Here is a 14276-nt window from a genome sequence, read left to right on the forward strand (position 1 = left end):
CCAATAATATACAATGTTATTTATGCTTATTAATTAATTATATCTATATATATATATATATTATACTTTTTTTCTTTTTTTAAAGTAATTAACTTTTTATGAAAAATTTTGCCTTTAAATAAAATTTTACAATGTAACAGTATTTTTTTCTATTAAAATATTTTTATTAATATCTATATTTATCTTTTCAATGCAGTAAAAAAAAAAAAAAGACAAAACTATTAAAATTGCTTTTAAATGTATATACTATTTTTTAAACTTAACAAAATTCAAACGAAAGATTTCATATTTGATCAAAATATGCATGGGCGCCCAAATTTTATTATTCAAACGTAATATTAAAGAGAGTTTACATATGGTGCGGCTAAATTGTTAGAATAAGGTCAAAAGCTAAAGCCCTAATAAAACCCTAAATCGTTAGGCGTGCCATAAATCCCTAATATATTCCAAGACCCCCTCTCTTTCATGTGACTCTCTCTCTACATATATATTTTGTTTAAGCCCCACTCCCAAAGCAAACCCACCACCTCTACCTCGGTAACCAAATCACTCTGCCTTCCCCTTCTAAATATTCACCTTTACCAAGCAGTAATTAAACAGTAAAACATACAATAATTTACTCACTTTTTAATTCCAATTTTATCCTCACAGCCAAGAAACTCCAATACAATATACAAGTTCCTCTATTCCCACGCCACCCTTTAAAACCCTAATAACTCTTTATTATTATTGGTTTTTGTTTTTTTTTTTAATGAAAAACTCTTTATTAATTATAACACATAGAGACCACGTTTTGGGGGTCCATAATTTATGTAAGTAAAAGACATTGAAATTGGTTTGCTTACTCCAACCTACCCCTTTTACCTTTCACAATCTCCCAAGCTTTTAAGCTTGCCTCACTTCCTATATTATCATCAAAGCCTTCCTTTTCCCAAGACAAACCCCTCTCTCTCTCTCTCTCTCTCGCCTTGCCCATGGACTCTGAAACTTTTGATTCTGTCCTGGTTCCATTAATCTATCGCATATAGTGAAATTACCTTAATACCCTCTCGTTGGATGTCGGCAGTTTAACTTTTGTTAAGTTGTTTTTGTCATTTTGAAGGCCAGTCTCTCATGGTGTGCTTTGGAGTTTAAGCCATGATAGATGATATTATATCAATCCACCTTCAAAGTAACCCTGGCCATTGGATTACATATCATGCTAAGCACACGAGTTTCACCATTCAGAATTTGACATTTCGGCATTTGGGTCCTACAATGAAGTGTATCTAATCTGACTAGGCAAATATAGCAGATTTTGCTTCTTTACTTTCTTTAATAGATTATTGGTAGATACTATCATTAAGGGCCAATTTGGGTTAATAAATTCAAGAAGTAGCCGCCCAAAAACCACTGTGCTAAAATGGCATTAATTTAAAATGCTAAAAAAAGAATCATTTTTAAACTTAAAATCTTTGCAAAAACATAACAAACAAAGCAAACCAAATAGCTCTTCTTCTTGCTGCCATTTGCACTTCAACCTCAAAAGCTTTCCACCACTCTTTCTACTTCAACCACATAGATACATCATGACCACCATTAATGGAGCTTAGCTACAGTTCAAATATTTAACTTAAACCTTGTTGTAGAATCTCACATCGCTCACTCACCGACTATCATCGGGCGGCTTGGTACCACCGGTTAGCCGACGGCCGATCATCATCTTATCACACGCACACAATGATGAAGCTGTAAGTTTGACTTGGTTTTCAAAACACTATTTTTACACTAAAAGAAGCATATCTGAAATCCATCTTTTTTGGTGTAGTGGTATCACATGCATGGTTTCAAAACATTGGTGTGAAATTTAAGTATCCTCCACCATTTCCACAGAAACCTCCTTCTTCACATGCATGTTGTCTCCTAGTTTTGGACTTTCACCACCACCACAACAACAAGAACCAGAGAAAGATTCTCCATTTTCAATCCTCATTTCTTAACAACAAACCAGTTTTCACCATCAGCAAAACTCGACATTGACTATTTTTCATTTTTGTTTCCCCATAAACACCAAACATGGAAAAACTCACCCATTTCCATACCACCACCGCTTCTTCTTATTCTTCTCTGTTTAATATCTTTTCCTTGTTCTTGTTCTGTTTAATAACTCTCTGTCTTTCTTCTTCTTCTTCTTCTTCTTCATCTCTGTCTTCTGATGGAGAAGCTCTTCTTTCCCTTCTTTCTTCTGTTGATCCTTCTGTTAAAGAAACCTCCTCTGTTCTTTCCTCATGGAACCCATCAAGCTCAACACCATGTTCATGGCAAGGGATTACTTGCTCTCCACAAAACAGAGTCATTTCCCTTTCTCTGCCAAACATTTTCCTCAACCTTTCCTCTCTTCCTTCTCAGCTCTCTTCCCTCTCATCTCTGCAACTTCTTAACCTCTCATCCACCAATGTCTCTGGTGCTATTCCACCATCTTTTGGCCAACTCACTAATCTTCGTGTTCTCGACCTCTCTTCCAATTCCCTTTTCGGTTCCATTCCTTCAGAGCTCGGGAATCTCGTCTCTCTTCAGTTCCTTTTCTTGGACTCCAACAGATTGTCTGGTAGGATACCTCCGCAGCTCTCAAACCTCACTTCATTGCAAGTTCTTTGTCTGCAAGACAATCTCATAAACGGTTCAATACCATCGCAATTAGGCTCTTTGCTTTCTCTCCAACAGTTTCGTGTCGGTGGCAATCCATATCTAACCGGAGAGATTCCATCACAGTTAGGATCGCTGACTAATCTTACTACATTTGGCGCTGCTGCAACTGGACTTTCCGGTGTGATTCCAGCAACATTTGGGAAGTTGATCAATCTCCAAACATTGGCTCTTTATGATACCGACGTTTTCGGTTCGATACCGCCTGAGCTTGGACTGTGTTTGGAGATGAGGAATTTGTATTTGCATATGAACAAGCTCACTGGTTCAATACCTTCTCAACTGGGTAAGTTGCAGAAATTAACCAGCTTGCTTCTTTGGGGGAATTCATTGTCTGGTAAAATACCTCCAGAGATTTCGAACATTTCTTCACTTGTTGTTCTCGATGTCTCTGCTAATGATCTTTCTGGTGAGATTCCTGGTGATTTGGGAAAGCTAGTTGTTCTTGAACAGCTTCATCTTTCAGACAATTTGCTTACAGGAAGTATTCCATGGCAGTTGAGTAACTGTACAAGCTTGACCGCTCTTCAGCTTGATAAGAATCAATTAACAGGTACAATTCCATGGCAGGTTGGTGAATTGAAGTACCTGCAGAATTTCTTTTTGTGGGGGAATTCTGTTTCTGGTACCATACCATCATCGTTTGGAAACTGCTCTGAGCTCTATGCGCTTGATCTTTCAAGGAACAAGCTTACCGGATCAATCCCGGAAGAGATTTTCGGTTTGAAGAAGCTGAGCAAGCTTCTTCTTCTTGGGAATTCATTATCCGGAGAATTACCAAAAAGTGTCTCAAATTGTCAATCACTAGTCAGGTTGAGGCTAGGAGAGAATCAACTTTCTGGTCAAATCCCAAAAGAGATTGGTCAACTAGAAAATCTTGTTTTCCTTGATTTGTACATGAATCGTTTCTCTGGTGGACTTCCTCCTGAGATTGCCAACATCACAGTTCTTGAGCTATTGGATGTTCATAACAACTATATAAGTGGAGAAATTCCTTCACAGCTTGGAGAGCTTGTGAATTTGGAGCAGCTTGATCTTAGCAGGAACAGCTTCAGTGGTAGCATTCCATGGAGCTTTGGAAATTTCAGTTACTTGAACAAGCTCATCCTCAACAATAACTTACTCACGGGTTCAATACCAAAATCTATTCGAAGCTTGCAGAAGCTTACTCTGCTTGATTTGAGCTTCAATAACCTTTCTGGTGAAATCCCACCTGAGATTGGTTATGTGACAAGCTTGACAATCAGTTTGGATTTGAGCTCAAATGGATTTACTGGTGAAATCCCCGAGACATTTTCTGATTTGAAGCAATTACAGTCCCTTGATCTTTCTCATAACATTTTATTTGGAAGAATCAAGGTTCTTGGTTCCTTAACTAGTCTCACTTCTCTTAATATCTCCTACAACAATTTCTCGGGTCCTATTCCGGTTACACCATTTTTCAGAACCATATCTTCCGATTCATATCTGCAGAACCCAAAACTTTGTCAATCTGTTGATGGTTCTACTTGTTCTTCAAGTCTAACGCAAAAGAATGGATTGAAATCTGCAAAAACCGTGGCAATAATATCTGTGATTCTGACTTCAGTTACCATAGCGGTTCTTGCTTCATGGATTCTTGTTGTGAGGAATCATAGGTATATGGTAGAGAAATCTTCAACAAACGCAGCTTCTTCACCAGGAGCTGAGGATTTCTCTTATCCTTGGACTTTCATACCATTTCAAAAGCTCAGTTTCTCCATTGATAACATCCTGGATTGCTTGAAAGACGAAAACGTGATTGGGAAAGGTTGTTCTGGAGTAGTCTACAAGGCAGAAATGCCTAATGGTGAATTGATTGCTGTTAAAAAGCTGTGGAAGACGAAACAAGATGAAGAACCCATCGATTCATTTACAGCAGAGATTCAAATTCTTGGTCACATCCGCCATAGGAACATTGTTAAGCTCATAGGGTATTGTTCAAATAAAAGCATCAAGCTTCTTCTCTACAACTACATTTCAAATGGTAACCTACAACAGCTATTGCAAGGGAATAGAAACTTGGATTGGGAAACAAGGTATAAAATTGCAGTTGGTTCAGCTCAAGGTCTAGCTTATCTTCATCATGATTGTGTCCCAGCTATTCTTCATAGAGATGTCAAATGCAATAACATACTTCTAGATTCCAAGTATGAAGCTTATCTTGCAGATTTTGGCCTTGCAAAGTTGATGAATTCTCCAAATTACCATCATGCAATGTCCAGAGTAGCTGGCTCCTACGGTTATATTGCCCCAGGTAAAATTCTTTTTTCACATACATATATATATATATATATTTATATAAACATGTATTTCTTTTATAGTTTACATTGGTTATGAAAATTTTATAAAGAAAATGATTGTCAATCATATTTTTTACTCAATGCAGAATATGGCTATATATATATATATATATTTATATAAACATGTATTTCTTTTATAGTTTACATTGTTTATGAAAATTTTATAAAGAAAATGATTGTCAATCATATTTTTTACTCAATGCAGAATATGGCTACACAATGAACATAACAGAGAAGAGTGATGTCTACAGTTATGGTGTGGTGTTGCTGGAGATACTAAGCGGTCGAAGCGCAGTTGAGTCTCAATTAGGAGATGGTCTGCATATTGTTGAATGGGTGAAGAAAAAGATGGGAAGTTTTGAACCAGCTGTATCGATACTCGATACGAAACTCCAAGGTTTGCCTGATCAAATGGTGCAAGAGATGCTTCAGACGCTTGGAATAGCTATGTTTTGTGTAAACTCTTCACCCACCGAACGGCCTACCATGAAGGAAGTTGTGGCATTGTTAATGGAGGTTAAGAGTCCACCTGAGGAATGGGGAAAAACTTCACAACCACTAATAAAACAGTCCTCAAATCAAGGTTGATTTTCTATCATTGAGATAATAAAGAAAAAAAAGAATAGAAAAGAAGACTTTAGTAGTGATTGATTTTCTATCTTTGATAAAAGGGGGAAAAAAATGGTATTATCATGGAAAATGTGGAGAAGTTTTAGTAATTTCTTGAGTTGGGATGATGATGGTGATGGTAGGTTTGTTTGTACAGTTCTAAGCATCAATGTAGTTCATCTTCTTCATGTTCATACTATGATTTTCCCCTTAAATATGAGCAAAACCTTAGCTTTTTAACAACAAGAATGCAATCTAAGAGATTATTAATTAGCCATGAATTAGAAAACCAAAAAATAATAATAATAATAATAATAATAATAATTAGAAAAACAACAAACTATTGAAACCCACAAAATGTACTTTTTAGAACCGGAAAAAAAGTTCATTAGTTTATGGCCAAGCAAGCTCTAAACTTTCATGGTTTTTGTGTTTGTTTCAATTTACTGTCTTTTTTACGCTTCCGCGTGATGCATCACTTTTGAAGACAAGAAAAGAAAGAAGAGAAAACAAATCCAAGCCAATGATAATATTAATGCGAAGCCATGTTGTAAGATAAAAAGCAGACACGCAGAAAGAAGGCCATGCCTTTCCCTCCCACTCCCCCACATGCATTGCCTGACTATAAAATTTGTCTCCCATTTCTCCAAAATCTTTCACATTCTTTTGTCCACACTTCATTTTTTATTTTTTATTTTTCATTTTTTTATATTTATATTTTCAGAAACGGTGCTTAAAGAGAATATCCTCTAGGATACCCCATAACCAACTTCATCATTGTAATTTCTTTACCTATTAAGAAATTGATTAAACAAAACCATAAAAGAAAAATGTGTCTGCATATTTTAGAAATTGCAATATATTGGAGCAATGATTAATTTAATATATGTGTCTGTCTCTGTGTGTGTGTGTGTGTGCGCGCGCGTGTGTGGAGGGGGGGTGGGTTGGTTTGTGGGTGTGCCTTTCTTTTAGTTTTCCCCAATGGTCTCTTGTTAATGTTAGACATCAAGGAAAGGGAATTTACAAGGAAATGCAAAAAAGTAGAAGACAGACCACTTTGCACCAAGAAAATCTGTCTTGTTTTCAGCAATAGTTCTTGTCCTTATTTTCTTGAAAACCCAGTTTGCTTTTTTCGCCGTCTAAAACAAATAAAATAAAATCAAACAGCTGGAGCGTCTTGTTTTAGCTGGCTAAGTTGGTGGGTTGCTCTATTAGGTGTATGGTGGAAACTTGAGTTTCAGAAATTGTACAATCCTAGGGTGTACTAATAGCATCTATTATCTGTTAAAACATCAATCAATCTTTAATGGTTTAGATTATGTTTGATAGGAAGGAAAGAAATTAGGATGAATCGATAAGGTATACGACGGACGGAGAGTGGAAAAGAAGGAAACAAAATATTTAAATCCACATTTTATTTGATATAATGGTAAGGAAAATATAAAGCACATTTCACTTTTGCTTGTTTGGTGAAGGGAATGGATAATATGAAGAAAGCAATGGAGGGAGGTAGATTGGAGAGTGAATTTCTTGTTTGGCAGGAGGACGTGACAATACAAGGTTTGTCCACCATCCAAATTTATTGAAATTAACCTTTCAAAAGGTTTAAAAATATTCACTAAACAAACTATACCTAATTATCAAATAAGCTTGATTCAGGTGGTAAGCATTTACATTTATAATTGTAAAATCACAAATTAAAAACATTTGACAAAAAGGAAAAATTTATTGTAAATAAAGGTGGAATAAAAATACTCATAGTTTCTTTCTTTTCTTTTTTTTAAAAAAAAAAAAAAAACCTTTATCTGTTAGATTAAATTTCATATGATAATTATTTATAAACATTAAGAAATGATAAAATATGATAATTTCTTCATGTGATAATTATTTGTAAGCATTATGAAATGATAAAATATGATAATTTATCAATTAAAAGAATATAATTTGTTATTATTGGTAAACGATCACCTATAAAATCTATATGTCAAATGGCAATTTAAATAGTTATTATTAAAAAAATTAGTTTCAAAAAATAATAAAATTAAACACTCTAATCAAAATTTTCGACATAATCTAATATTTTTTGGTGACAAAAAGCAAGATTCAAAACCCCAAAAAAAAAAAAAAAAATTACTTACTTCCATTTTTACTTTCTCTTTTCCTTTGCTTCATCACCACTGCATTACCCATACTACCCTCCTCTATACCTTTATCCTTCCTATGATATCTCACTCTCATAAGGTATTCTCATGGGCTTCCAATTCCTATTACAAGTAATCACTAAACAGTACCTTATATATATATATATATATATATTGGAAATTATCCCATTAAAAGGCCAAGAGAAACATCCTTGTGCATCTCATTAACCAACTTCCATAAGGATGACCAAGCAGATCACGAGGATGTTTTGTTTTCATGGCAGTTAAAAAACCAAAGCAGTGCATGAACCTTACTTTCCTCATTTAACATAGCATAAGCATAACTACCACCACTTCAGTACATCAGTCTTCAATAAACAGGAATTTATATATGACATCACGTAGAAATGGATCTATGAATTCATCAAAATTCTTATTAAAAAAAAAAAAAGGAAAAAGAAAAAGAAGTTACTTTCTCTAGATTTATAGAGTGATTCTACAAGGGAACTAAAAATTTTTACAAAGTAAAATAATTTTATTCTTGGATCCAAACTTAGCCTTATCATTCATTATTTCTGTATTTCTACCACCAATCAGAGAACTGAGAGAAGAAAAACCTATAAAATGAACATCAAAATAAAATTGAAGCATTCAACAATTTTATTTTTGTAATATTCTGATTCACAAATTCACTAGTGAAACCAGAAGCAGATATAGGATTTCCGATTAGTGGGCATAAATTAACTAAAATTTAAGAAATTAAAAAAAAAAATTGATTTAAACATACAATAATAAAAATTTGGTTTAAATTCAAATTAAATGTAGATAATTGTAATAAAATACCTTTAAACATTTATTTTGAGTGATGAAGCTTTTTTTTTCTCAATTTTTTTTTTTTTTAAAGAAGAAAATTTTATTACTAAGAAACATCACTTTGGATAGACTGGCCCTACCCCGTCCAACTTTCATAAGAAATTTTTTTGTTGCATTTTCTTCCCTTTTAATAAAAAAACAAACAATAAAGAGATTTTTTTTTACTATTTTAACATTAAACATAAAAGAAAAATAACAAAATAAGCGGCCTAGTCTTTTAATAACATCAATTATTTATAGTAAATATTATTATTATTTTTTTTACATTAAATATACGTTGTTCATTGTGAATATGAAATTTGGTTTAAAAACAAAAATTTAAAAAATTTAAAAAATTTAAAAAATTTAAAAAAAAAAAAAAAGAGAGAAATTAATGACTAGATTTTACTTTCCCTAAAAGGACTCATTAATGAAATGATTTAAATTCTTAAAGTTATTGACACTATTACCCCTTTTTTAAACTAGATTACCTTTGTAGTGGGTTTTTGACATAAATATAACTGCTTTTTCGTTGGATAATTAATGGTTATTAACATAAACAAGATTTAACATGGGACAATTGCCCCCACAATCCGCAACTTGAGTGAAACACTGCCTCTACCATCTTAATAAAGAAAAATAAAGAAATAAGTTTCTTTCCTGGATTCCTACTAAGCAACGGTAAGCAAGTACAAGGAATAGATAAGGATTCTCTCCATTTTTCTTGAAATGGATTTCCTATCCATAGCCAATCAATAAAAAAAGGGCACAAAACCAAAGGCTAACCACCTAAGCAACCAAATAACTCTGCCAAAAAAAGTCATGCCCTATAGCTAAGAGTATCATCAATTCAAATGAAGATATAAGGACGAAAGTAGAAAGCAGCCAAAAATCAGTTTTGAGATAATGTTCTATCAGTACAGACCTCTGAATCAACGGTTGGCATAAAAATTTGGAGCACTTCCATCATAATTTATAAGAATAAAGTTTAACCATTTGATTTATGAGCACCCTCTCCCTCAAACCTCAACCTCAATTTTTTCTTTCCCTATTTATACTTTACTTTTTCCTAATAAAACGCATAGCAATATAGTACAATCTTAAAAAAAGCAATGAAACACAATTTTTTTAATAGTACAGTCCTTTACAAAATTTAAGTCAGTCAACCTTTCTATACATAATGGTAGAATGCAATCCAAAAGGAAAAAGGTCTAGGCAGGGTAAATTCATCTTATTCTGGTGTGACCACCATGGGGAAGCCACAAAATGGTAGGTCCACTGAATCATATAAACGACCCATGACAACCATGTAACTAACCATGTCCTATTTACAAACCAACATTTAGACTTTATCCTACTTCTTTGGTCTACTCAAGTTTACACCAGCAGTCTCAATTTCTGAAAGCTAATAATTGCATATTAAAGAAAATTTACTACTTATCCATTATAATCAATTTATTCACTGTTTTTCTTGTGCCCTGGGGCCATTAATGAGGAAGGGGATAAGAAGAGCATAGAAGGGAAAAGAAAAAGGGGAATAGATAACAAGGAAGAGAGGAAGAAGAACAATAGGGAGGTCAGGCTTCTATCAGCATTATGCACGGTCAAGTCTGAAAAACTATTACAACTTAGCCCATGTAGATATATACAGTCCACAAATAATAAGCAGACTATTAACACTTGAATAAATAAGGACGAAGGTTGGATCCATAGATTTGGGACATTATAATAGATCTTTTCCTAAAAATGTACAGTAATCGTATACATAAAGTATCATTAGATGTCATAACAGGGCATCTGGCCATTTAGGGACAAAATTTGTGTAATGACTATTCTCTCTGTTTTGAAACTAAAAGAAAATAGCATTCTTAATTTGTGTCATGATAAGGTATTTAGTTTTCCATCTTTTTTATTTTCTCCTATGTAAGAGGTTAATCTATTCCACAGGTTGCCACAGTTGGTAAAATTAGTTTGACCGGTACTTTATTGCTTATCTGTAGATTACCATCTTCAGGTTTCACTTCACAGATATAAGACACTAAAATTTTTCCAACCATTCCATAAACAACTAGAAACCAGATCCAAGATGTATATCAGCAGTCATCATACTGGGTTTCATCTGCTATAGGAAAATAAGAAATTATAACAAAGTAGAGATCATATTCAGAAACTAAAAATTTGTAAACAATAACAATAATAACCAATTCTATTAGTTTTCAATTTGGGTTGCAATATAGTACCTCAGTTTACACAATAGGAGCATCTAAATTTCCTATTCCTCAAAAACAAACAACAACAATTATTCAAAAAGTCATCTTCGGTTAACTTACCTTCAACTAAAAATTTTTCCTTTAGATTAAATATATAAATACAGCATGAAACTGTAAAAGAACCGGTTCAAAATCAAATTTTGTGAACGACCCAAATCAACCAACCTCATTAATCGTTGAGCTGTTGAAGCTCTGCCTTCAACTGCTCAATCTTGAGCCCCATCGACCTCTGCAATGCCGCTTTATTGCTCTCTGGCAACTTAGCCAATAGCCCCTCAAACATATCCAGCACTTCCTTAACAGCAGCACGGGCACACTCAGCTTCTTCATCAAAGTAGACAGTCTCTTTCGACTCCATAGCCATCTCTATCTCCTCCCTTGCCTCTGCAAACTTGAGGTTGATCATATCCACCTCTTTGTTCTCGTCAAACTCAGCAACTGAATCACCACCCGGTTCGCTACTGTATTCTCTCGTATTAGGGAGAGATACGAACTGGGTCGGTGAAATTGAGATATTTGGGTGAAGAAAACGTTGGTTAATACAGGTTAGAATATCGGAAATCCCGGGTTTGGGCAATGGAGCCGAGTTTGCAAATCGCCGAGTTGAAGTGGTTGTGAGCGAGTTGAGGGTAGAAATGGAAGTGGGTTTTGGGAGTCGATTCAAAGGGTGTCTGAATAACAATTTACGGATCGAAATTTGTGAAAGTTGATGCATATTTTTGGTTGGTTGGCCAATCGAGCAAAGAACGCAGAGCATAGCAGAGCAGTCCTTGTGAAACCACGGCAAGTTTTTGCTATCTTAAGGGTTTTTTTTGGTTTCCACCAATGGCCATGTCCACGCAGACTGTTACTCTGTTTTACCAAATGACATTAAGGAAACCCACGCTTAACTTACCCGTTTTTAGTATTAATTTTTGGACCAAACCTATAATTATATTTTAGGCCAATATTTTTTAAGAATGTTATTTATTAAAACCTTTATATCTTAGATAATAATTTCAATAGTTATAATTAAAAAGTTCATTTTAAAGTTTAAATATAAAAAAATATAAAATGAAATATCTCAACAAAATTTGCCACATAAGCTTATATTCAATATCAAAAATAATAAATAGGAAAGGATCTTTTGCATTTTATAAGCTTGTAAATAGTGCCATTAGTTCAAAATAAAGATTTCTTTTCAATTGAAATAAATAAATATATATATATATATATATTTTTTTTTTGAACTGATGGTTCACTGCTTATAAATTTCATGGTATGTTTGATTTTAATTTGATATTACAAAAGTAAAGTCCAAAAATACTATAGCTAATATAAATAGGATATTAACACCAAATTATATATACTTTGACACTTCAAATCCTAAACCTTTTATTGGCATTATTCATCCTGATTTTTATTTTTACTTTTTTTGCTTCAGCACTTTATTTTTTATTAACTTTTAAAAATATTTATCACATGATTGGCATATGGACAAAAATAACTTTACTTTTTATTAACTTTTAAAATATTTATCACATGATTGGCATATGGACAAAAATAAATATATAAAAGTGCAATTTTATGACTTAAAAAAAAAGTGCATTTTTATGTAGTTTTATGATACAAAATGCAAAAATTTTTAAATGAAAAATTAATAAACTTTTTCATTAAAAAATTATTATTCTTCTAATAAATTAGTAAAATTTTATAGGAATATGAATATAATTTTTGAATAAATAAATAATAATAATAATATGTAAATATTATAGAGATTAAAAAAAGAAAGACTTATAATAAAAGGCAATCTAAATATTATAAAATCTAGAAGAAAACTTTGGAAGATTGCTTTTTTTAAAATATTTTATTTTATTTATTTCATGTATATTTTTATATTTATTTTTTTAAAAATACTTTTAATATGTATTTTTTATTAAATTTTTAGTTTTCCAAAAAAATATTATTATTCTTTATTGTTTTTTTTAGGAAATCTATTATATGTAAAAAGATTTGTATTTTTATTTTGGAAAAATCACATCTTGAATTTTTTTTTTAAAGTTTTTTTTTACAAATTTCTTTAAAATATAATAATATTATTTAATAATTTTTTGTATTTATTTAATTTTCTTATTTGAAAATTTTTACATTTTGCACCCTAAACTATACAGAATTGCACTTTACACTTTTATTTTTTCTTTTTCTCATATGCTACCAATGTAACAAGTCCGTTAAAACGTTGACAGAAAAAAAGTGTGCAAAGTGCACCAAAAAAAAAAAAAAAAAGTGAAGTTCAGGGTACACATAAAAAAAATAAATAAAATTAAACCCAAAGTGCCAATATTCCCAGATAAATATCACATCATTTCACAATAAAATTAATAAATAACTAACATTTTATTGGTTTATATAAATTTTTTTACTAGTCAAATAATATAATGTCATTTTGTCCCATAAGAAGTAAATAACTTGTTGGTAACAACATTACTCTTTGTTTTTATATTTTTAATATATAAGTTTTTAACAAAGAGAGGCTAGAATAGAGTTTTTTTTTTTCTTGTTTTATTTACGAAAGTAATAATTTATTATTATTATTATTCGTTAAATTTGAAATGGGCATGGAGATTTTTTTAGCTAGCTATTTAACCAGAACATGTGGGTCGCGCACTATACTCCAAAAATTGGTACCTTAACATTATTCATAAATTGGTACCTTAACATTATTCATTTATTTGAACAAGTTGTATTATGTCAGGAACAGTTAATGGCAAAGTTCAAACAGAAAATCTAAGTTCAAATTCCCCATCCCAAGGGAAATTGATTATTGAGAAACTAAGATCACCGAATCAAGGAAAAAGGCTAATTGTAATGGAACAGCTACAATGGAGGTCAAACATCACCAAAACCACAACTGTGAACCCATTAATTTTGTAATTTGAACAAATCCTCCAAATTCAACAACTCCATTGGCAAACTTAAGATCTATATAAACTTTGTCACCATATCAAAGCATATCCCAACCTTCATAGCCTAACCATATTCATGGCTCGTCAGCTTCTTCTTTTGGCACACGATCTAGACAGCACATTTCAAGTTGGTCTTGCTGCAATGACCCTCTTCTTGTGTGCTATTGCATTATTCATGTGTGCTTCTCATTCAAGAAAATGGCATAACTGGCGTGCTTGCTATGAACCCGACTATGTCTACGACAATACCACCATACAACACATACAACATGCCAACAATGAAGGAACATGCAGCGAGGAGCAAGAAGTCTCGGTCTGGCAGAAGAACATACTCATGGGAGGGAAATGTCAGCTTCCTGATTTTTCTGGCATCATAATTTACGACTCCGATGGGAACGTAGTCACACCGGCAAAAAAGTCTCGAGCTTTACAAACCTTTAAGTAGCGAGCAAA

The 14276-nt window shown here is 32.6% G+C and overlaps 3 protein-coding genes across 5 annotated transcripts; 2 read left to right on the forward strand and 1 right to left on the reverse strand.

The window, feature by feature from the left end:
• The first annotated feature begins 1388 nt into the window (after window positions 1–1388).
• On the forward strand, window positions 1389–5807 carry LOC107421572 (LRR receptor-like serine/threonine-protein kinase RGI5). The gene is made up of 2 exons (XM_016030833.4): window positions 1389–4960; window positions 5212–5807. Exons 1-2 carry the CDS (start codon window positions 2056–2058, stop codon window positions 5592–5594), a joined length of 3288 nt encoding a protein of 1095 aa, XP_015886319.3. The 5' UTR covers window positions 1389–2055; the 3' UTR covers window positions 5595–5807.
• Window positions 5397–11759, reverse strand: LOC107421573 (embryogenesis-like protein). Of its 3 annotated transcripts, none has more exons than XM_016030834.4 (2): window positions 11044–11759; window positions 5397–5535 (listed from the first exon to the last, which is right to left on the reverse strand). In XM_016030834.4, exon 1 carries the CDS (start codon window positions 11633–11635, stop codon window positions 11048–11050), a length of 588 nt encoding a protein of 195 aa, XP_015886320.2. In that variant the 5' UTR covers window positions 11636–11759; the 3' UTR covers window positions 5397–5535; window positions 11044–11047. The 3 variants fall into 3 exon arrangements, with proteins under 3 accessions (XP_015886320.2, XP_060673766.1, XP_048332539.2); XM_060817783.1 differs by having other exon boundaries at window positions 5472–5487; XM_048476582.2 differs by lacking the exon at window positions 5397–5535 and adding an exon at window positions 10712–10727.
• Window positions 11760–13899: 2140 nt separating this feature from the next.
• On the forward strand, window positions 13900–14268 carry LOC107421518 (uncharacterized). The gene has a single exon (XM_016030769.3). It carries the CDS (start codon window positions 13900–13902, stop codon window positions 14266–14268), a length of 369 nt encoding a protein of 122 aa, XP_015886255.3.
• The last annotated feature ends 8 nt before the right edge of the window (window positions 14269–14276 follow it).

The sequence above is a fragment of the Ziziphus jujuba genome, chromosome 5 (genome assembly GCF_031755915.1).
Source record: "Ziziphus jujuba cultivar Dongzao chromosome 5, ASM3175591v1".
Lineage (NCBI taxonomy): Eukaryota > Viridiplantae > Streptophyta > Magnoliopsida > Rosales > Rhamnaceae > Ziziphus > Ziziphus jujuba.